Raw genomic sequence first — 23,286 nt, forward strand, 5'->3', positions numbered from 1 at the left:
CATTTTCTGTATAAAATAATTAGTACTATGCAATAGTTTTACTATTTTTCAAAGTGCAAGCGTTAAACTACATTTTGTATTGGACCAGTCAGAAGTTTCAAACTATTGGACCTAGCTTAAACTATTTTACCGCATGCGTCATTATATTTCGCGGTAGTTACGACGTCGCGTTATACCTGTTGCATCTATAGGGTTCATGTCAGTGTGGGACGTATTACAATAAGTGATTTTTTTTTTAAACAACATGATTAAATATTTATTTCAAATATTGGCTTGTTACAATATCCTTCATGAGTCCAAGCTCCGCCTAATGTTCACTGTTACAATCAACTTATCACTCAGGGTAGTGAATAGTTATAAAATGCATATTACATTTGTATATCAAATATATATTAAAAAAAATATCACTTAGTATGACTATTCATATGTTTTCTAATAGTTGCTAAAAAATTACTTTTAATTTTCAAACATACTTTTCTATTGAACTCTTTCAGAAAAATTGAGAAAACATTTACATTTTTCGTCTTTTGATCAGATATGTAATAGGCTTTGTAAATTGAAAAACCAACAATTGTTAAAAAATAGTTAAAGTCAAAATGTTCTTCGTCAGAAGTTTTATATCCAAATACCAAGTGTCTTAGTTTTATCTTAAACGTTATTTTACTGTTCTTTAAAACTTTATCTATTTTATTTCAAACCAGTTTTAAATACGGACACAGTATATAAAAAAGTGATCATAATCCTCTTCTTGTGTACAAAAATTACAAGAACTATTGGTTACAGTTTTCCACCTGCATAACAGTTTCCTTGTACATGTAGGTAGAATATGTTGTAGTAATTTCCATCTAAAAAAAATAAGTTTATTTTCTTTAAATATCTGAATAAAAAAATATTTAAATTGTTTTGATATAACACATCATCTATATTAAATATGCGCAGCCATTTTTGTGGTCCAATAGCTGGTTTAATTTTTTTATTTATTAGAGACTTGTATAAAAATTTATTTTCGTTTTCCTTTCCTTTTCATAATTGACATATTTTTCTAATCTTTTTATCAAATAGTTTTGCGTTATATAATATCCATAAGCTGATTTTTGGTAAACTGTTTTATTACATTCTATATTTTTCATAGGTAACACAATTTGTTTTTTTTATTTAAAATCTTACATTGTGGCAGTGAAAACCTTGACATTTCAAAAAAATACTGACAACTTTGGGAGGACTACGTACGGTACGTTGTGCTACACACAGAATCATTCAGGATACCAAAATTACAATTTAGTATTCAAAACGCGAGTTTAATCTGCATTTACGAGTAAAAGTCCATCAACCAAGAATACATCTTGACCTGGCAAAGAAGGCCTATTGCTTCATCAAACATTAAAAATAGAATATTTGTCAAAGTTGTTATACGTTTTGCTGACTCACGAGCACTGATGCTGGTTTTATTTAAGACGTAAACGTTCATATTATGCAATAGTATATGCCTTCTTGACATTATCCATATTTTTTGTAAACTAAAACATCTATATAATAAACATCTAATAATTTGAATTGTATTGAACTTTAAACCTTATATTGAATAAATGAAAATGAGTTTCATAACAACAAACTTTTAAATTTCCGCCAATAAGCGTAAGTGGTCTTTCAAGTGTATGGCAAAACGCGTAAACCAGGAAATTAAAATTCATAAATTGATGTTTTCAAATGATTATAGTATTTATAAAATGTTTTTAAAAAGTATCTCATATCTTTCAATATTTTGGATTTTTGATACTTTAGATAAGTCTTCAACGCTAGGTTAGTACATCTATTTATTTTCTCTTAACTCTGATAAAGGGAATGAATTAATAATCCGTGAAAAAATACGCATACAAAAGATACTCATACTATGTAAAAATCCTATATCCAGTTTAGCATATCTTCATTAGTTATTTCACTACCTCTGTAATAATCAATGAGTACTCAATGTATATATATAATGTAATTCTCCTAAAAAACAATAAGAAAAAATATAATGATTCCGGTCTCCTGGCACATTACAATAGCTACATTTAGAAAACTACTGTTGTTTTAATATTTTCCATAGCATAAATAGGCCATGGGAGCATGCATATTAGATGCCTTACAATAATGGTTCTAAGTAAATAAATGAAAGTAGTCGAAAACAAAATACAAAGTCAAATCTGAATACCCTAGCACTAACGGTAGTATAAAACATTTTAGGCATATACATAGGTAAAATAAGAATCATTGAAGCTTTAAAAGCATCAACTGACGGTGCTGATACAACTTTTAAAGGGAGAGCGTTCCGATCCCAGATCGATTATGAGTGCATCTGTTTGCTTTCCTACGCTCATGTTGTTGGTGATATCATCCAAACATTAAAAACACTGGGTTTCGCATGATATTTTACTACGAATACCTTGCAGTAGAGGATATATAATGTTGTTGAGGTCAACATGTTTTAGTATATGGCTTGTTATTATATGTTCAATGAGTTAACAGATGTAGCGAAAGATATTGTACCTTTCTTTAGTACTGGGCTTGTATTGAAATTCCGCCAGTAAGATGGTACTTCCCCTGTTAAAAGTGATGTTGTGAAAATGATGATAAGAGTCTCTCTTGCTAATTCTTTTAGTACTCTTAATTTTATATTGTATGGTCCTGATGCTTTGTTTGGATTCATTTTGTGAGAAGTTTCAGCACTCCATTTTCTGCAGGTGGCTATTGGCCTGGCCTATGAAAACGATATTTGAATTCATCTTGACTATATATTTCCTTTGAAGAGAATGCATATTGAAACTGTTTTTTCAGGACTGTTGGTTAGTCTACAAATTCGGAGTGTAGTACTCCGTGCCTTCGTAGTGGTGCCACTCCGCTGCTGTCAGTCTTCATATGTTTTATATATGTCAAGAATCGTTTCATTGTATGATTGGGTTTCCTCTGTAGCTGTTAATATATTTTCGATGTGCTTCCAATATGCTCCACGGAGGTTTTTTTTCTGTATTGTTTGCATGATTCTTTGAATTAAGTTGTGATTTTAGGATCTGCTGACTTTTCTTTAGTTTATATAATCTGTAACAGCGGCGTATTAATTTACGTACATTTGATGTGAGTCAAGGGAGGCCATCTTTTGTTCTAGCCATTCATTCTATGAGGGATATGATCTATAACACTCTAGTAAAGGTTGGTTTTAAACATTAGCCAGAGTTGATCGGACATATGTATTTAATCTATTTCATTTATAAATATCCTTATGTGTTGTATAGACTTTTATTTTTTACCGCCCACTTAATTTTTTAAATTTCAATCGTCAGCTCTTTTTGACTGATAAAAGTTTTGCCGAGGACAAAAACTAAATTCAGTCCAGACGGTATAATCATATGTAAATAAGAACGAATATAATAAGATTAAGAAATAAATACTCGATATATTTCATATCTAAGACACTCTTACACATGTGTAAAGTGGTCTATGATCCGGTTACACAAATATATCGTATTTGTTTGTATGCGATTTAGACAAAATAAAACTAACAAATTCATTTATATGTCTATGCAGTAGAAATCATTATACCACTAGGTACATTTTAAGACAGATTGCGTTCATGAACCTCAGTAATTGTAATAAAAGCAATCGGTATAGATTTCATAATTAACATATTAAAATAGTGGCTTTGATACAATTTGTTTGATGATACTAATCAGTGTATGTTATGTGCGAATCTTGAAATGCCATTTTCACTGTATCCGTGATGAATTTCCTATGTAGAATGATAAACAAACAGACGACAAATTTTTGATTTTTCGATTTTTGAATACAATAAGTAATGATATACAGTATGTACAGATTTTAAAAATTCATGATAAATATATTTAATGCGTACGGGTTTTAATCGCGTCTTCATCATCCAAGTATAAAATTGATACATAGATAAATAAATATTAAGAATATTTCACGAACAGAGCGTGCAAAAATTTTAAAAGTAGCAGTCAAGTTTCATTTGTAGAAAAATGTATCTTTTAACATGATTAATAAAATAGAAAATAGTAAAACTTAAAACAGGTTTTATTGTCCGGCTTGTTGATATTGAATCAAATTCCACTTCGTTGTTTTTGTGATGCGATTCATGTTTACTGTTGGATAATGATACCAGACTTTTATTTTCAATGTAGAGCGGTTCATTAATGTTGTATATGCGATGCATTTTCACAGAAGTATTTTAATTTTAATCATATAAAGTTGTAATTTAACCAACTCCCTAACAAAATGTATGAAGTCAGAAGGATTGATCATAGTTGAATACTTTGTGAGTGAAAGTCTGAGGTAATGTATAAAAAAAATCCGTAAAAATGGCATTTATTGCTAATATTGTCAATTCTATATTCTTTGATAACTTTTTCAGACCTAGATCTATATGTAGGATTGAATATATTATTCTTATGATACACCATTATTGCATTCATGTATCTTGGACAGCGTATAAAGCCACCATTTGATTTTCTTGTGTTGGTGTGGGCTTTCACATGCGCCTCCAGGGGACCCTTAGGGACCCGCCCCCCTTTCATGGGAAAAAATGATTATATTATTGGTTGATTATGCAGATGAATCACTGAATTGTGACTTGAGCGGCCCCCTTTCGGTAAGTAATCGGACCCCTTTACAAAAGGTTTTGGATCCGCACTGCGGCTATGTATTTTTTAGAGATCAACTCTTTTTTTTTTCATTGAGCCAAAGTAACTTGTAATTTCTTACAGGCAAAGTAGCTTGTAATTTTTTCAGGGCCAATTAAAAAAATTACGTAGTTATCCGAACCTTGACCCCTACCCCCCTCCTCCAAGGAAATTTTGAAAATTAGACGTATACTCATTGTCTTCAATAACACATCAATATAGTTGAGTCAGTTTTTATGCCAAAAACACAACTGTTGTTATATATAAACTAATGTGCCATTTCAAGTAAAAGGAAGTTCCTAGATCTAAGTAAATTATAACTCAATTCATATTTTAAGTGAGGGAAAATATAATTTATTCCACAAATACCAGTAAACAAACTTCTAAAAAAAAACAAATATCAAAAATCAAAAGCAATCTAAATTATTATGTTTCACAAAGTTTAATGAATAAATTTATAATAAGTAATGATTGCAATGAATTTAAACATTTAATCAGGCAATCTATGTTTAGATAAACATTTTTTTAGTTCAGTAATGATATTCTAGTATAAATTTTACCTGTGTTATATATAGAGTATAATATAGGATCAATGTTGGTCCTGCATTGGCCCAACATAGAGCTGTACATATAAGTTCAGTCGATGAACACTTTTAGTATACTATTTTCGTATCTTTTCATAAAGCATACAGCAATCAAAAGTATCCGCCTCCCAAGAGTAATAAAGCGTAAAATATTTCATAATCAATTTTTATCAACAAAATTTCATATCGGCCCTATGTTGTTACTCACATAATGCCAACGCTGGCTCAATTATTCATAACCAATATGAGATAATAATATGAATTTACAATAGCAGGCCAACGTTGTGCCAATGTTGTGCAGCCAACAACAACGTGCGACAAACAGACCGACAATTCGCTAAGGTTGAGAAAGGGAAACATAAAGTGAAAATGCTTTGACTCGAAGCCATGTTTTGTACTGATTTAATGCAAAATTATTAAGATATCTTATGTTGAATAGCGCTGACAATAACGCATCATTTAAAATCAGCCATTTCATTTCCATAAAAACTCAGAAAATTGAACACTATCATTAAACGGAAGAAGTCGAATTCATAATTATCTAATTTACTCAAAGTTCACATTAATTTAACTTTAATTTGACACTTTCAAGTGAATAGTGCATTATCAATTTTTCGTAGATTAATTTGACAAAATTTAACCATTCTTGGTGAAAAAACGAGTTATTATTTCACTGTCGATAATAATTGAACAAACAAATAAATGTTACTTTAGAATTTCATATTAGTCGTAGCAATATATTTCACACCAGTTATATTTTGACACCAATGTTTTGTTTTAAATTAGTGTTGTCAAGTTGTACAAGTTTGCCTAACCGGTAACTCCGATAATCGTTCGTTCCGGATAATCCTTCGAACGAACGATTATCTGAGTTGTCTTGTTGGCACTCACACCACATCTTTACAACAAGCTATAAAGGGCCCCAAATTACTAGTGTAAAACCATTCAAACGGGAAAACCAACTGTCTAATCTATATAAACAAAACGAGAAACGAGAAACGAGAAACACGTATTTATTACATAAACAAACGACAACTACTGTACATCAGATTCCTGACTTAGGACAGGTGCAAACATTTGCACTAATTAATTTTATGTTTTTGTGGATAACAATATCAATCAGTATACTGGACATTAAATCTGTCAAACTAATTACCGCGACGATAAATAAATAGAACAAAATTCTATATTTATTTCAGTACACAATTATTTTTTTTTTCAAATTGAAAGAAAGGTCCGGTTAACCGGTTAGCGTTTTTGGTATATTTATCGGTTCTGTCGACGGCTAACCGGTTAACCGTTGGCAACACTATAATAATTATAAATAAATGGAAATGTAACCTTAAACTGCAATTAACCAAACGCCAATATACTTAGAAATGATCAATTAATTAAATGTTAAGTTAACCTAATACTAACATATTTTTTTCTATTTATATTGTTTAAATGTATCAATAAATTAACATAATAATTAATTGTTATTATCATTTATACATTTAAGAATTGAATGCTTCTTTTTGTTATTTCATGGGGGTGGGGGGGGGTAAAAGCGTTGACAAAAGTACATTTTTTAGGAAGCGCGGAAGCGCTCCTTTCTAAAAATGTTTGCACAGTCAACGCTTTTACACACCTATGAAGTTACAAAAAGAAGCAGTCAATACTTATAATTACATTTTTTAGCTATTATCATGAAAACACGAATTTATATATTTTTTTTATTGATTCACCTGTGCACTTTATTGTGGGACTACGTGTTATTATGAATGATAAGTTTTATTGAGTGATGCAATTGCTTAAGGAATAACACGTGATGTGCAGTTAGCCAATCAGAATAAAGTATTTTAATGAGACATACATCAAATGTAATTATTACATTATATATAATATTGTTCCTTTACAATTTAGTTTGTTAATGAACACAGTGTAAAAGAGGGACGAAAGATAACAAAGGGACAGTCAAACTCATAAATCTAAAACAAACTGACACCGACATGGCGAAAAAAAAAAGACAAAAAGACAAACAATAGTACACATGCCACAACATAGAAAACCAAAGAATAAACAACACTAACCCCACCAAAAACTAATGACCACAATTCTATGAAATGATTTTATAATCTTATACTTTTACTTTTTTAGGTGAACATTGTTTTTCAGTAAAGGGCAAAGCATTTCAACGAAAACATGACCAAATTACCTGTGGAAAAAGTAAAAGTATTTATATTGAGCAATTATGGGTTAACAGACAACCCGATTGTGTAAACAACCAATCTCGAACGAGTTTTCTAAAAGACAAAAAGAACATATCTTGTCGAAGTTCCTCCTATTGCCATGTGGAATACTTAAAATCCAACAGACCCAAGGGTGATAGATACTTGCATATACGTTTTCAATGTACAGGTATTCAATTTATGTTTGATCATATTATGTTATACATCTATCAAATTTGATAGTTATTATTGTGTTACTCAGATTCAAAAGCAATAGTTTGGATTTATAATTTGTGGTTTCAATTTTTTATTGATAAATGAAGTATTTTCCATTATCTCATTGTTACAAATTTAATAACAATGTGTTATCAATGATTCATTTTCGTCAAGAGCTAAATGATGAAGTTTAAGAGTGTAATCTTAATATAAAGTATTGTTTAATATCACCTGAAGTGAAGGATTCCAAGTATGTCAACATATTGATTATTATTAAACAAGTAAGTCTGACCTTCCATATGAATGAATTCAATAATAGAGTGAATAATGTCTCTGCTTATTTCAAAGCATTTAAATAAGACAAACGAATCAAATGTTTGCTAGTTGTATGTGTGTATATGCGTTGGGTTGAAGGTTTGACTTTTTAAATATTTTTGTCAAAATGTCATAAAAAAAACTCATTTATAAGGTGGTCGAAACTTTGCTAATTTTGTTTCAAATATTCCAATTTGATAAGATACAGTATATTCATCTACATTTGGTTGATAACTTACATTGGAAACCCTTTCTTGTTTGAGCTATTTTCGCTGAGCATGACCTATCATCATATCTAAACATTCGAAATAAAGATGTTTAAAAGGGAAAAAGAAAGGATACCATTTACATCTAGTATTTAAGTGTTACAATTTTATTGTAGGGTTTCTTGCTTTTATATTAGATTCAAAAAGACGTCGTATTTTGATATTTTCTTTGTCCATATTTAATTGTCTGTCTCTTTGAGTACCGATTTGTGATGGATTTATAACACAATATGAGTCTATCAAAAAAGGTTAATCAAATATTAACATGGGTATATATCTTCAGATTGTATAGCAATACACGGTAATAAAGAAGAGACAATAACCTGCCCGGCTTCCAGTGTAATTGAATTCTTTAAAGTAAGGTTTGGTGCCATGAAATGCCCAGCAATCAAATATTATATACAAAATGCAGCTGATGATTCGTGCAGAGACAGGCATACCTGTCGTCCGAAGAACCAAGATCAGAGAACAGTTAGCGTTTACTTTCAATGCGGAGGTTTGTTTGTAGAACAAATGAGTGACAAATGTTTATTCATGTTGTATCACATAACCATGATATTGTTATACTTAGTTCAATTTACAAGCTGCCATTGTTACAAAGATTACTTGTGTTTTCCATTGTTTATCAAGAAAGCATCGCATGATAATTGTATACTTCTTTGGCTCTATCATTAGCACGGTATTTATGTTTGATTATTCTAAGGTATACAATTTAAATAATCTAAATTGAAAGGGAACTTGTGCTCATTTTATAAACTTCTCTTTTAATACTGTCAAATAATATCTTACTATGTTCCAAAACATAAGGAATGATATCAGGAATGATATGTTTTTTAATCAATCTTTCAGATGACAATAACATAAAAGATAATGACATTGCTACGGAATCTCATGGTAGGTTAATTACACATAACAGTGAATATTTGTCCAATGGTCTTTTAAAATTTTACAACTTATTGATGGTTGTTTTTTTTATTTCTTAATTCAATTTGTTTGTTTTGTTTTTTATTTGACTTCTATCAAACAGAAAACAGTACTGACAATTTAGTTAATGTAAAATATGTGCTAGGTCCGTAAGGTGCATTAATTTTTGTGGCAAAAATATTAGAGCCAGACTAGACAAATTCTGTTAATACTTAAAGACGTTTTTGTTAAAGGCTCATATCTCATATCTCAAAGATGCACATTTTTCGAAGGTAACAATACAACAGTAGTAATGAATCTGATGGACGACTAGTTTTCTATCAAGTGCAAAACCTGTCTATGAAGGCAAACCATATCCTGACCAAACGATATAATTTGTCATGTACCTGCTGTCAGTTCTCTTTACACTCATTCAGTGTGTACGCAGTAGTTATTTTGAGTAATCTTCGTAATTGATGTATGATATTGAATCTGTATATTTCTGAAGCCTAAATGTACCGTCTTTATTTATTTTTAAATGAACAGGTTTAAAAGTATCACTATTCCGGCATTTATGCAACAAGGCAATGCATATAATAAAACAATGACAGTTTAACATCCGCTGCATATTTATAAGATCTTAATTACTTTGAATGCATATAAGATGTTGACCGGAGTACGGAAGCTCATAGTATAAACATTATTCGTTTAAATAAAACCAACTTCATAAATGACGTTCTGTTCAAGTTAAGTTTTGTATGATTTGTTGTTGAGTTGCATTAAATGCAACAAGCTATTGTATCTTTTTAAAATTTGGAAAATAATGTCTTCTAGGTGGTAACTACATACCAGAAGATGATAGCAGTACGGAATCATATGGTAGGTTAAACAAATGAAAACAACAATTTACAAACTCTGAAGCGCTTTTCGGGAACGCTCAAAGCCGAACACAGGAAAGCCAAAGATGTATGCAATGTTGAATGACTGTATATTACTGTTGCTTCAATCTATATAATAAATCAAAATTAAATGATGTTTACTATGCCTTAGGGAGTTGCAGTTTTAGATACTTCATTACCTGGTTGTTTGTCAAAAGAACTCCAGCGAATTTATCATGTTTAATAATACTTTTGTTCGTTTTCAGTTTTTGTATTATTTTGCTTCTACGGAATGTTAATATTTCTTTATACAAATGTTATACCACATATTCGACTTTTACTTGATATAAACAAAATATTATATCTAATAAATGTGTAAAAAATCATTTCTTTCTTGTGGCGACTGCATACATGGAGATAAAAGCAGTACGGAATTATATCGTAGGTTAAACATGATAAAATACGTGTGTCAACATACATTTCAGTTACCATCTTTTATTTTATACTTCTGTTATTTCAGAATTATTTTTCTGCTCAGTATTATTCTTGTAGGGATGTTTATCATACTGTTTATGATAATATTGTATTAAAGGTAGCTATGAAATACCAGTTGACGAAGCAAGTATGGAAAATCATGGTACGTTCTTTTACTCAGTGCAGATCTGACGAACATACACTTGACATATTTTTTTTGTTTTTTGTAAGTTATATGTTCTTTCCTAATTTTTAGTTTGCTTTTGTTTTTTGCGTTTATATATTTTGTGAGCCTTTCGTGTTGTTAAGGGTGTATATGTTACAGGGAATTTGTGAAATCAGGGATTTTCCAAAATCACTGAAATTTCAGGGAATATGTAAAATCACTGAACTAACTAGTGATTTTATAAAATCCCTGATTTTGACTAGTGATTTTATAAAATCCATGAACTTATTAAAATCTTTTTTACATATTCACTGATTGAATTCAGGGAATTTGTAAAGTAAACTCATTTATTTTTATTAAGAATTTCTGTAAAAAAAAAGCCTACAACAGTAACACTCAATAAGTTTGAGGTTAATTTAGTCTTTATTTTAATATCAAGTGAGCAGTTTTGATACATACTGTAGAACAATGGATCAGACAAAACAAGCTCTAATCACTACATTGTTTGAAAAAACGTTATTGTTTATTATAGTTTATTCTGTAAAACATAAAACTTTTTTTTAAAACCAATTTTATCAAATTTCTAAATTCAAATATAAAAACAGAACATTAGGTTGTCATAAGAGAAGAAAAAACACATATGTTAGGTATAAGAAATTGAGTGGGTTATGTGATCCAGTGGCAAATATTACATGCATATGAGAGCAAGATTTTCTGATTGCTGCTTGTAAATTGATATGTAAAAAGAAAGTAAGTATTCTTTTATTAATTTGCTGCCTACAAAATAACTTATATGTTCACAAAATAATAATAAAAAAGAAAACAGAAAATGTAGAAACGATTACTGTTTTTGTAGTTGCATGTTGATGAATAGGTTCAAAAATAGAATAAAATATTTGTTTTTTACTTCCTTTGGTCATATATCATGTATATCAGAAACATATATTCTATCACAAAGTGATATAAATTTGAATAAGTTTCTTAACTTTCTCAAGTCTTTAATGAAGGTATGAAGTGTTTCAATGTAGAGATTTTATAAAATCGTTAAAAATGGTATTCTTCAAAGAAGACGTTTTAAAAATAGAATGTACGTCTTGCACAGCAATTCACATATCAATAGGTCATGGTGATAGGGACAAAATGGTATTGAAAGTATTTAATAGAAAGTGTGCAAATGCTTCATACAAAGCTGTAAAACTTTACAATGAACTTTTAGAGGAATGACAGCTTAAAAAAGTTAGAGCTGATACAAAGATATTGTCTTTAAGTTTATTATAAGCAAAGAGGTTGATTTGATACAAACATGCATCGAAAGACAGGGCAATTATGTAACAGTAGATGTCATCCAAACTTGCCATGCAATAATAAGTAAATTCATAGTGGACTAAATATCTGTTTATATGCGTTTTTGCATTATCATTATACACAAGTTCTAGCTCATAGTGTTTATTAAACAAATATATTTGTAACATTAGATGCATCCAAATTCGCCATGCAAAATAAGTTAATTCACAGTGGTCTTAACATCTGTTCATATGCCTATTGCTATTATCATTATACACTAGTTCTAGCTCATAGTGATTATAATTAATCAAATATATTTAAAATCATTAGTGATCAATAGTCTATTTTTATATTAAGAAAAAAACACTTCTAATAGCAAGTTATACTTAATTGAAATCAGGGATTTTACAAAATCCCTAGCTCTATTTTCAGTGATTTTGTAAAATCCCTAACAATTTCAGGGATTTTAGTCCAGTGATTTTACAAAATCCCTGATTTTACAAATTCCCTGTAACATATATACACTTATCATGGTGAGCAGGGTTTATATTTTGTATTAACGCCAAACGCGCGTTATGCCAACAAAAGATTCGCCAGTATACCTGTATACCATTATTCGTTCGAAAACTTACTATTATCAATTTTTAACAACATTAAGACACTTGTTATACTTTTTGTTATTAGAAGCGTGTAAAGATATTTTACATGTTATATGTACAATACCTTGAGTTTGCCTTCATTGATAAAATTTGACATTTATTATGTTTATTGTGGATATTCGTGGTCATACATTTTTATTATGCAACAGCCCCAACATGCTCGGATTAAAGTATTATAAACGAAGCACTCCTGTTCGAATTGGTAAATGGACACTTATATTTGATTTTTCATTAATAAGCCAACAGTTTTACTTGACTCAATATTTATACGCCTTCGTGTATCCCTCTGCATGTTTTGATTCGTATTCCGACGATGTTGTATAGCTACGTTGCAACTTTTAGGATGCTGACCATGACTAAATGTTAACAATTTAGAGGTTTACACCGGTTTAAAGTTGGGTTCATGTTGTTCAGTCTTTCGTTTCTATACTTTTTTATGTATAGTAATGTTGTAAAAGTTGAACAATCTCCATCAGAGACAAAATTACTTAGATGTTAACAACTATAGGTCATCATATACCGAATAGTAAACATAAAAGGTTCCAAAATAACTTACTTCAAACATCTCAAACAAAAAAACCTATCGGCCTGATTTATATGCTGGTCAAAATTTGTATAAAATAACTGAAGTATTGACTGATCAAAAGTTCATCACATGAAATTCCAAATAATTAAAAGATTCGAGGATAGATATTTTGAATAAGATATGTTTTAAAATGAAATGGAATTATAGATAATTTTACACATTCATTAACCTTTGAAACACACATAAGCCTTTAATTGTAAATGTATGTAGTGGTACCAATCTGCTGTTGATTTGTGAAAATATATGTTAAGAAAAAAGTGAAAACACATAAATACTGAACTCCTAGGAAAATTCAAAACGCAAAGTCCAAAATCAAAAGGCAAAATCAAAAGTCCAAACAAATCAAACGAATGGATAACAACAGTCATATTCCTGTCTTGGTACAGGCATTTTCTAATGTAGAAAATGGTGGATTGAACCTAGTTTTATAGCTAGCTTAACCTCTCACTTGTATGACAGTCAGCGCACTATGTGTTCATGCAATGGATAAGACATAACGCTTGGTAAATGAGAAATTTATTTTGATCTCTAATCGTTTTGTTGATTTTTGTCAAGGATTTTGTATAAGTGATGAAACCAACCTTTCCTTATTTGATCAAGTTTATCAGCTCATTCAATATACTAAATACGAATCTTTTTTTAGAATTTGAATATTATAACGTTTTTTTGTGAACACTGCCTGTATTGAGCTTTGTGATACTGCATAGTAACTTTGCTACAGATTGTTCCGCTCACTCCACTATGTTAACATCTATTCCTACATTTTTTTAAAACCCAACATTGCAATTTAGTCTACAGGCAATACATTACTATAGCTAAATGTACAAACAAAAGATGGCGATTTTCCTTACCCATAAATACTACTGTGCATCTTTCTATATTGTAATGCAAAAAATACTGTTTAAGGTAATCATCAAGGTTGGTGACCTTTTAATTGTTCAAACCACCCGAAGCTTGCACTTTTCTAAAGCCAATAAAAGAGGGACAAAAGATACAAAAGGGACAGTAAAACTCAGAAAACTAAAACATACAAACTGACAACGCCATTGCAAAAAACGAAAAAGACAAACAGACAAACAATAGCACACATGACACAATAAAGAAAACTTAAGAATAAACCACACGAATCCACCAAAAACCAGGGGTGATCTCAGGTGCTCCGGAAGGGTAAGCAGATCCTGATCCACAGGCGGCACCCGTCGTGTTGCTTTTGTGATAACAAATCCGGTAAATAGTCTAATTTGGTAGGTCACATTCATGAATGGGAAGGGGATTGTAGTTACGACGTAACGAACAATAACCTGTTGTTCAGTGGTGGTCGTTTGTTTATGTATTTCACTAGTGTTTCTTGGTTTCTTTTTTGTAAAGACTAGATAGTTGGTATTTTTTTTTCGATTTGTTTGACGTTAGTCTTTTCATGCCCTATTTAGCTTGTTGTTCGGTGTGAGCCAAGGTTCCAGACCGTACTTTGACCTATAATTGTTTACTTTTTAACATTTTGATTTGAATGAAGAGTTTAGAGTTTTCCCATTGTCACTCAACCCACTTTCACTTGCTTTTATATTCAATAGTCGCATTTTCGTTCGTTCTCCCACTAAACAAACGCAAACGAATCAGTGAACAATACAATAAACCAAATCGTTTACCTTTAACTGTACGTGATATAGTTACAGTACCTTTGGATCTCCTATGGCATAGAGGACAACTTATCTTAATGAATTTCAAGGGTTTCATACTATTTATATACCTATATGGAGTTATTTTCTTTCAGAACGTCAGGTCATTCTTTTTCAGAATCTACCCGGACGATACCATGTTTCAAATGTATATGCTCCAAGGCATAAAATATTTACCTGTGTAAGGTCATTATTTTCCTTGATAAACATGCAATCTATGATTTACTTCAACATTTTATTCGTCTAATAGTTTTTTGTTGCCGATTTGGAAATTTATTTTCTAAAGTTCAACGGATGATAGATGTAAAAGAAACCGTCATGATTGTAGACCCGCAATTAAATTTTAGAAACAAATAACGTGAAGTTTTATTGATTTATCGCTATAATAAAGAAACCTTATCATATAGGTCAGATGAATTTTAATGTAGACTTTCATAAAATAAATCCAGATTTAACATATTCGTGTGTAAGATTTTGAAAATCTTATAATCCTGGTACATTTGATGACTATTATTGAGTTAAACTGAATAGGTTGATTGCTTAACATCCAGTGGCAAATATTTCATGCATGTTCAGAACGATACACACTGAATAGGAACTCATACTGTAACCTACATGTATTTATATTCGTCTTCGTGTCAGTTCATCACTTTTTAAAATTTATATATACCTTTTACTCTATCAAATGATCAACTAATAAAATAATCTTATATTCTATTGAATAACATTAACGTAACTCACAAAAGGGTCGGGTGCGGAGGGTATATAATTTTATCCTGATTATCTTTTAATAAAATGTATTGCTATTCGAAAAAACAATCTTTCTGAATTTTTCATTCGATTCATGTAAAATGGTTAAATAAATAACAACTTTCCCGCGATAGAAATAACATAACAAAACGAAAAAAAAAATACCCCTCCCCCTTTTCCATAAGCTAAGTGGTACAATAAATAACTTACAATGTGTCTTGTATTTGTCATACACCGTTATTGAATTGTAACAATTCGTTTGTGTCTTACTTCATGCATTAATAGTTATATTTTTATTGTGTATGGATAACAATTTTTAAAAGGTTTATATCTAAATTATTTAGTGAGTTTTATTTCACATTTTAAATGAGCCGCAGGGCGTATTAAAACCTGAACGCATTAGAAAGGAATATCCCACTTTATTGTTGTCGGTAAAAAAGGATACTAAATTTTACAAATCTTTATAAAATTAATATTTGTTGACGGTATATAAGTCAGATAATGCATATTTTAAGGTTTTTCTTGTCGTAGAACACACCTCGGGGTGTTCTACGAAAAGAAAAACCTTAAAATATGCATTATCTATAACGTAAGGTTATTTGACAATTTTAATGAAAGACAGTTTAAATCAGGCTCCATACGTCAATACAAACTGCTATTTATTTGAATTAAGTGTGAAAAGGGTGTACTGGTACAAAATGGCATTTGAATGTACAAAAAACACAACATAAATCTACTTTTCTAAATGCAAAAGAGGGTGATGCATCGATTCTTCTATGCATTAAATGTTAATACATTCGATGTACATGTATAAAGGTTAACCAGGTAGACATTAATGTTGCAGTCATATACTTAACTGTTCCCGATCGGCTTATATGCAAATCAGCTGATATTTGAATTTTTTTAAAAATTAAAATGGTCAATACTATTTGTTTTGCTTGCATATCCTGAATGCAGTAATATGAGATTGTGATGTTTAGAAAAAAAAGTAGATCATGCCATAAAACATTTAAAAGTTATATAACCTTGAAGTAATTTTTTTCTATACTTTCTAATAGCTGATTTATTAGGCTGCACAATTTCTGGTAAATATGATATTCGTTTACCTGGTTTGATATCCATATAAAGGAGCAATATCCTTTTTTGAAACACAATAGATATTTCTGTCAGCTTAAACTTTTAATCAAACTGAAAAAGTCAACAAAAAATACAGAAATAATGGCCTTTTCTTAACTCAATCTTTTGACATGCAACGGACACTGTAGTTATTATAAAAGACTTGTACCGTAAATTCAAGAAAAAAGTATCACTAATATACCAGATAACGACATTAGCATGATTAATGTGGATCTCATGGGAAATTTAGATAAATTTTTGTTCCGGTCAGGCGATTACTACATTTTGTTACTAAGAGCTGTTGTCTATGTCTTATTATGACGAATCATGCGTTAACGTTTGATACATTCACTAGACGGTAAAAATAGGTAATAGTGTTATGCAGAGTTACAATCGAATGTATGATCGATATGAAACAAAATGCCAATATGTTGTTATGAGGCATACAACTGCACGTGTATATGAATGTAGTAAATAGAACCATCCTTTTTTATCGTTTTATTTAGATGACAGCAATAATCAAGATGACAGCATAAGCACAGAATCTTATGGTAGGAGCTTATCAGAATTACATTGTCGGAGTTCAAAAATACTACAAAAATGGAACATGAAAAAAACCAGAAAATTTTGACCTTGACAATGCTTGACAACATATTCGAATAAATATTAAAAAAAACCATAAGGGTGTCCCTAGTATCTGACACCTGTCAATCTTCAAAATGTTTCTTCAAAGTTTTGAATGTCAGATACAGAACATTGAACTGTTGTTCGTCTTCAATGAAATTATTCAATATTTGTATAGTTTGGTGAGTTTTAATTAATAATTTCTGTAGTGAAAAAGTCAAAATGTACTAAATAATGCCAGTCTTTGTAAAAATCAGGCAATTAAGGTAAAAATCAAGATATGATAAAAAAAAACCACCGAGCTTATCATGTTATTTAACACTAATACTAACCATCATCCTGAGTTAAAACTTATTAGTCTTTTGTTCGTGTGTGTCTGGTTATCTCAAATAACTTGGTTAGAAAATTGGTTAGCATGATGGCAAATTACAGAGTTATCTTCCCTTATTCGTTAAATTCTAGTGCAATTCAACCAAATTGTATCTTCAATTACCAAAACAGAAAAGGGAAATGAATGTTATGTGTGTGCATAACTACATATTATAAACTAAAATCAATGTCAAATTGGGTGGGGTTTTTTGGTCATGTTTTCACCACTGCCTGATTCTTAGGCAGACTGGCACTTCAAAGGAATTTTCAAAAAGAAATATCACAATACAATCTATTTATATTTTACAATATATATTATAGATCGCAGTAGTAAATTAGGCGAAGACACAAATACAGAATATCCTGGTAGGTATTTTTTTCATGGTTATGGCATGTTCATAATTTTTGGCACGGCGAGATACACTCGGACATCATGAAGAAGATATAAAAAGCTGTCCACATAAAGTGTAATTGCATTGACTTTAAACGATAGTACGGCTTTTTTATTGGCTATTATTCGTTCATAATAGAATTATCAAATCTTTATACAATTCTGTGAGTAAAAAAAATAATAGCTATATTGATAAAGTCCAGATTTACAATTAGAGAATCATAATTTTAGGGAGTTTAATAGAAAAAAAACCATCAGAAAAATATAATATATTTATATACTATACTGTATTATAGATTGCAGTAGAATTTCAGACAAACAATGGAATACAGAACATTATGGTACGTATATTTCTCATTGTTATGGCATGTTATCATTTTCTAGCACGGAGAGATACACTCGGATAACACGGAGAAGAGGCTTTTCGTAAGGTCATTCGTGTTTTTCAAAATTGAAGGATTTTTTTTCCATGACAACGGATATATCAGATTTAGCAACAATATTACAACACTCTCTCATTTTTCACCACAAAATGTTCCTTTTGTTATATTTTATTACATTCTCAGGCAATCAAACCTCATCTCATGTTAATAGTTGACTAGCACAGAAAATACCATGTGATACTGATATGTGCAACAGACTAAAGCTACAATTTTATGAATTTGCAAATTGTTTACTTAACACAACGGTGTTTTTTTTTAGACTTATGAGAATAAATATCGCTCGTTAACAAATATCGTTATGTTTTGTTATTAGTAAGGAGAAACTCTCTTACAACTCGTTTATCGCATAGGGTACGCCGTTATTATATGTATTCAATTTCGAGATATCTTATTTAGTTAAATAAGATATCTTATAAACTAATTGAGATATCTTAATAACAAAATGAGATTTCTTATATATTAATTGAGATATCTGATTTTTTAAATAAGATTTTTTATATATTAAATAAGATATCTTATTAAAATGTTTATAAAGATATCTTATTAAAATGTTTATAAAGATATCTTATTAAAACGTTTATAAAGATATCTTATTAAAATGTTTATAAAGATAGCTTATTAAATATATAAGATATGTTATTTAAAATATAAGATATCTCTTTTAATTTATAATATATCTTATTAACTATATAAGATATCTTTAATATAGTTATTAATAGAGATATTGTATTTACTTAATAAGATATCTCCATAAGTTAATACGATATCTCTATTAGTTTATAAGATATCTCTTTTAGTTTATAAGATATCTGTATTAATAAATAAGATATCTTATAAAGTATGCATTTAAAAGATATCTTTATAAAGAAATAAGATATATTATATACTTTATAAGATATCTTAATAATTAATAGAGATATCTTATTAACTTATAGAGATATCTTATAAACTAATAGAGATATCTTATAAACTTTTAGAGATACCTTATTAACTTATAGAGATATCTTATTAAATTATAGAGATATCTTATAAACTAATAGAGATATCTTATAAACTTTTAGAGATATCTTATTAACTTATAGAGATATCTTATTTCATTGGTTATAAAGATATCTTATTAATTAATAGAGATATCTTAATAATTAATAGAGATATCTTATAAACTTATAGAGATATCTTATAAACTAATAGAGATGTCTTATTTACTTTCAAATTAAATAAGATATGTTATAAAAATTAAAGATATCTTAATACTTAATAAGATATCTTGTTGAATAAATAAGATATCTTCAAATTTTAATAAATATAAAAACGGCGTGCCATAATCGAAATGATGAAATCAAATTACTCAAGTTGATATCAAACGATGTGCAATGCTCACTCTTTCATGAAACCCTATAGTATTAATCAAATCTTGGTCAGAAGATCTACAAACACTTTTAGTTGTCATTTTGAACTCTCATTTATAAGCCACAATTCTGAAATCGACACATACACACACGTTTAGTTAATGTAAGCCCTTTAACTTACTCATTGGTAAAATCAAAATGATATGGATTGCACGTTTAGGAGAAAATATACATTGACCAATATAATGCCACTCGAACATAATTACTTGAATGATCAAATGTATGTCAATGTTCTTTTTACAGGTGGACCAAACTATGCTGTCATTGTTGGAGGAATAGTAGGAGGAGTCTTACTAATCATATGCATTAGTGTTGGAGTTTTTCTTTTACGGTATGACACAACGATCGTATTTGTGAAGTACACATTTTGACAAAATTTTGCAGTTAATTTCTAAATAATATAAATAAACATTAATTAATAACAAGGCTATCTAATTTTTCAAATGTGATGCTTTGAACTAAATATTTTTCATTGATTCTATCAAAGTATTGAAAATAGACCAATAAAGTTGTAGGATATGATGTTTATTAAATGTGAAGAATGAATAAAATCAGGTTCTTAGTAAAGGGTTATCCTTTTGTTTAAGACTATTTACAGCTAAAAACCAAGAGTTTTTATGAATAAGTTTCGAATGCCCCACAGCACATTTTTCAGCTTGAACGAATGTGTGATGAATACTGACTTAAATCTGAATTTGAAACAAACAAGATACCACATCTTTTAATATCTAAATAAATCAAATGAAGTCTACTGGTGCAGCAACATTGGTAGCGTTAAGGTTAATTACTAAATGCTAAAACAAAACAAATAATATCAAAGCAATGTAAGAAAAAAAAGATGGAATAAAACCTAAATCTTTGAAGAGTATACTCTTTCAAAATCTCAGGTAACTAGATTTGCGATTGGTGAGGAAGTTTAATTCCATTATTCTAAAAACATTTTAAAAACAGCAATTTAGTTAAACGTTTGATAATTTTTTTAAACTTTAAAAGGCATTTTAACATTTCCCTAGAACAAATTGATAGTAGCTAAAGTATAGGATCTATAAATGGATAGGGAGGGAGGATGGAATGACTGCTAAAGAGCGGGCCCGCACCAGCGATGTGTCAGTTATTTCTTGAATGATCACCTACATTTTTCCATAATAGAAGACGGGCGTTTGGCCTCCCTAAATCTTATGTTAAGGCCTGGAATATTATTGGAATAAAATAAAATTTAGTTGTAACTCAAATTTAATTAACTATTTCAACTTGAAATAAACACAAAAAAATATCTCCTCGATAAAAACCTACATGAATAACATTCCTGCTGACAATTAGGAAACATTTCTCACCATTTCATTGTACTGTTGTCTCATCTTATGTCTAAGATCTTTTGTTTTTCCCAAAATTAAAAGAAAGTTCTAACATCGCCAAATTTTATCCATTAACGCAATAGCTAGTAAAGGAACTCATGCATTGATTTCAAACATTGCACTGACAAAGAAACTAATTTTTAGATACAATCAATCAAAAGATCATTTGAGCGTTCTGCGTGGCGGTAAATCCAGAAAAGCGCTTCAGATGCTTGAAATTATTAAATTATTTTTTTATTTTTAGAAGATGCAATTGTACTGAATCAAGTAAGGAACATATAATAACAAGTTTGAATCCCTCATATGATCCTACTCATGTTCTGGTAGAAGCAGACACGAATCAACAAGGTCATTTAATGAATTCAGCTGATACCTCATACGTTTCAACATCGCATGAAATACATATTGACAATACGACAAATGAAGAATCAAATACGTATTCGCATATTCGGAACGCTGTCGATGACTCTGACGTCATGTATGACCATACAATACGTCACACTGTTCATGACAACTGTGATGGTGATTACGGAATTGCACAAAGGAGAATTACAGAAGATGACTACGATGTATCTGGAAACTATCGCAGATCAACAAGCAAAGAAGCAGACACTGTTTACAACTAAGTTTTAAGACTGTTCATCAGATTGTCAGTGATAAAATGACCTTGTTGTAAATAATTGGCATATATCGATTTAAGATATTCCTTAAACTGACAAATTATCGAAAAATCAAGAAACAATTAAGGATAGCGATTTCAATGTATATGTAATAACATTTAAATTTCTACAAAAAACTAAATGAACAAATCGCCTTTGTATTTTCGAGGTAGTGTACATGGTGTACTCGATTGTGTACTGTAGGTTGTTGGTCTGGTATGATCAATTACAGTAAAACTCTAGTTTGTATATTTTTTTTTGCCCCGTTTGAAACATTTAGTACCACATGAAGACTAGGAGTCAGAGTGATGTAACGAGGTTCGGGGACATGTCGTACCTCAAAATGTGGCACTGCGAATTAGCACGTAAGTGTCTCAATAATATATTTCGATGAATTTGTAATATTTGATTTTACATTCTAAGAATACAAATGATTTTCTAGGGTTTAATTTGTGGTTAAATATAACTTTGGATAAACGATCAAGTTTGCGTGTAAGAATTTGCATCGGAGGATATTTTTTTTATATTGATTTAATATGTTATGAATATTGTAATTGTAGTAGGATTCAATTGTCAGGATATTTCAAGATGTTGTAACAACCTGAAAATGAACATACGAAATTTAATACTATAGCTTGGATTGAATAACTTTCAAAATTATGCAAATGGGATATAATTTTAGGCAACATTATATCAACCTAACTTTTTTATTAAAATATTGTTAATTTTACAATTTTATTTAATATTTTTGAAATGCCCTATACTGTTAAATGAAATATGTTTTACCGATTATTTCTGTTCTCTAATGAGTTTTTACGATTTTTCCATTTGTATTAATAAATGTTTAACGAACTTGAAAGGCATACATTTTAACACGCATTAAAATACATGTTCACGATGACTGAATCGGTTTGTGTTGTCTCTTAAAAGTAACAAAGGTTTTTCTATACTAAATTTAAGCCTTTATTTAAATCATTCACATGCACGTTGAAAATACAAATAGCTTAACAACCAATTGTAACTCATACGTTTGATCTAAATTAGGAATATGACAGTAAATTAAATTCGTTCTATATGTTGATATAAAATGTAGTATAACGTTAGTTTATGGACCAACTCCCTTTATAAATTACAATGGAGTTCTTTATTTTTGTGCATACTTTTTACCTTGGAGAGCGGTATATTTTTGAGTACTTTTGTTTTCTCTATTTGATAATTAGTAGGTTTAGAACAGAATAATATACAATTCGCTTCTCTTTAAGTATTTTAGAGTTTAA

At 29.7% G+C, this 23,286-nt stretch overlaps 1 protein-coding gene across 1 annotated transcript; it reads left to right on the forward strand.

Moving 5' to 3' along the window:
* The first annotated feature begins 1,694 nt into the window (after positions 1–1,694).
* Positions 1,695–22,084, forward strand: LOC134717873 (uncharacterized). Its single transcript, XM_063580371.1, has 11 exons — positions 1,695–1,800; positions 7,400–7,660; positions 8,551–8,763; positions 9,117–9,161; positions 10,005–10,049; positions 10,641–10,685; positions 17,266–17,310; positions 18,074–18,118; positions 18,440–18,484; positions 20,239–20,326; positions 21,595–22,084. The coding sequence occupies exons 1-11, from the start codon at positions 1,698–1,700 to the stop codon at positions 21,974–21,976; spliced, it is 1,317 nt and encodes a 438-aa protein (XP_063436441.1). The 5' UTR covers positions 1,695–1,697; the 3' UTR covers positions 21,977–22,084.
* The last annotated feature ends 1,202 nt before the right edge of the window (positions 22,085–23,286 follow it).

This window comes from Mytilus trossulus, chromosome 5 (genome assembly GCF_036588685.1).
Source record: "Mytilus trossulus isolate FHL-02 chromosome 5, PNRI_Mtr1.1.1.hap1, whole genome shotgun sequence".
NCBI lineage: Eukaryota > Metazoa > Mollusca > Bivalvia > Mytilida > Mytilidae > Mytilus > Mytilus trossulus.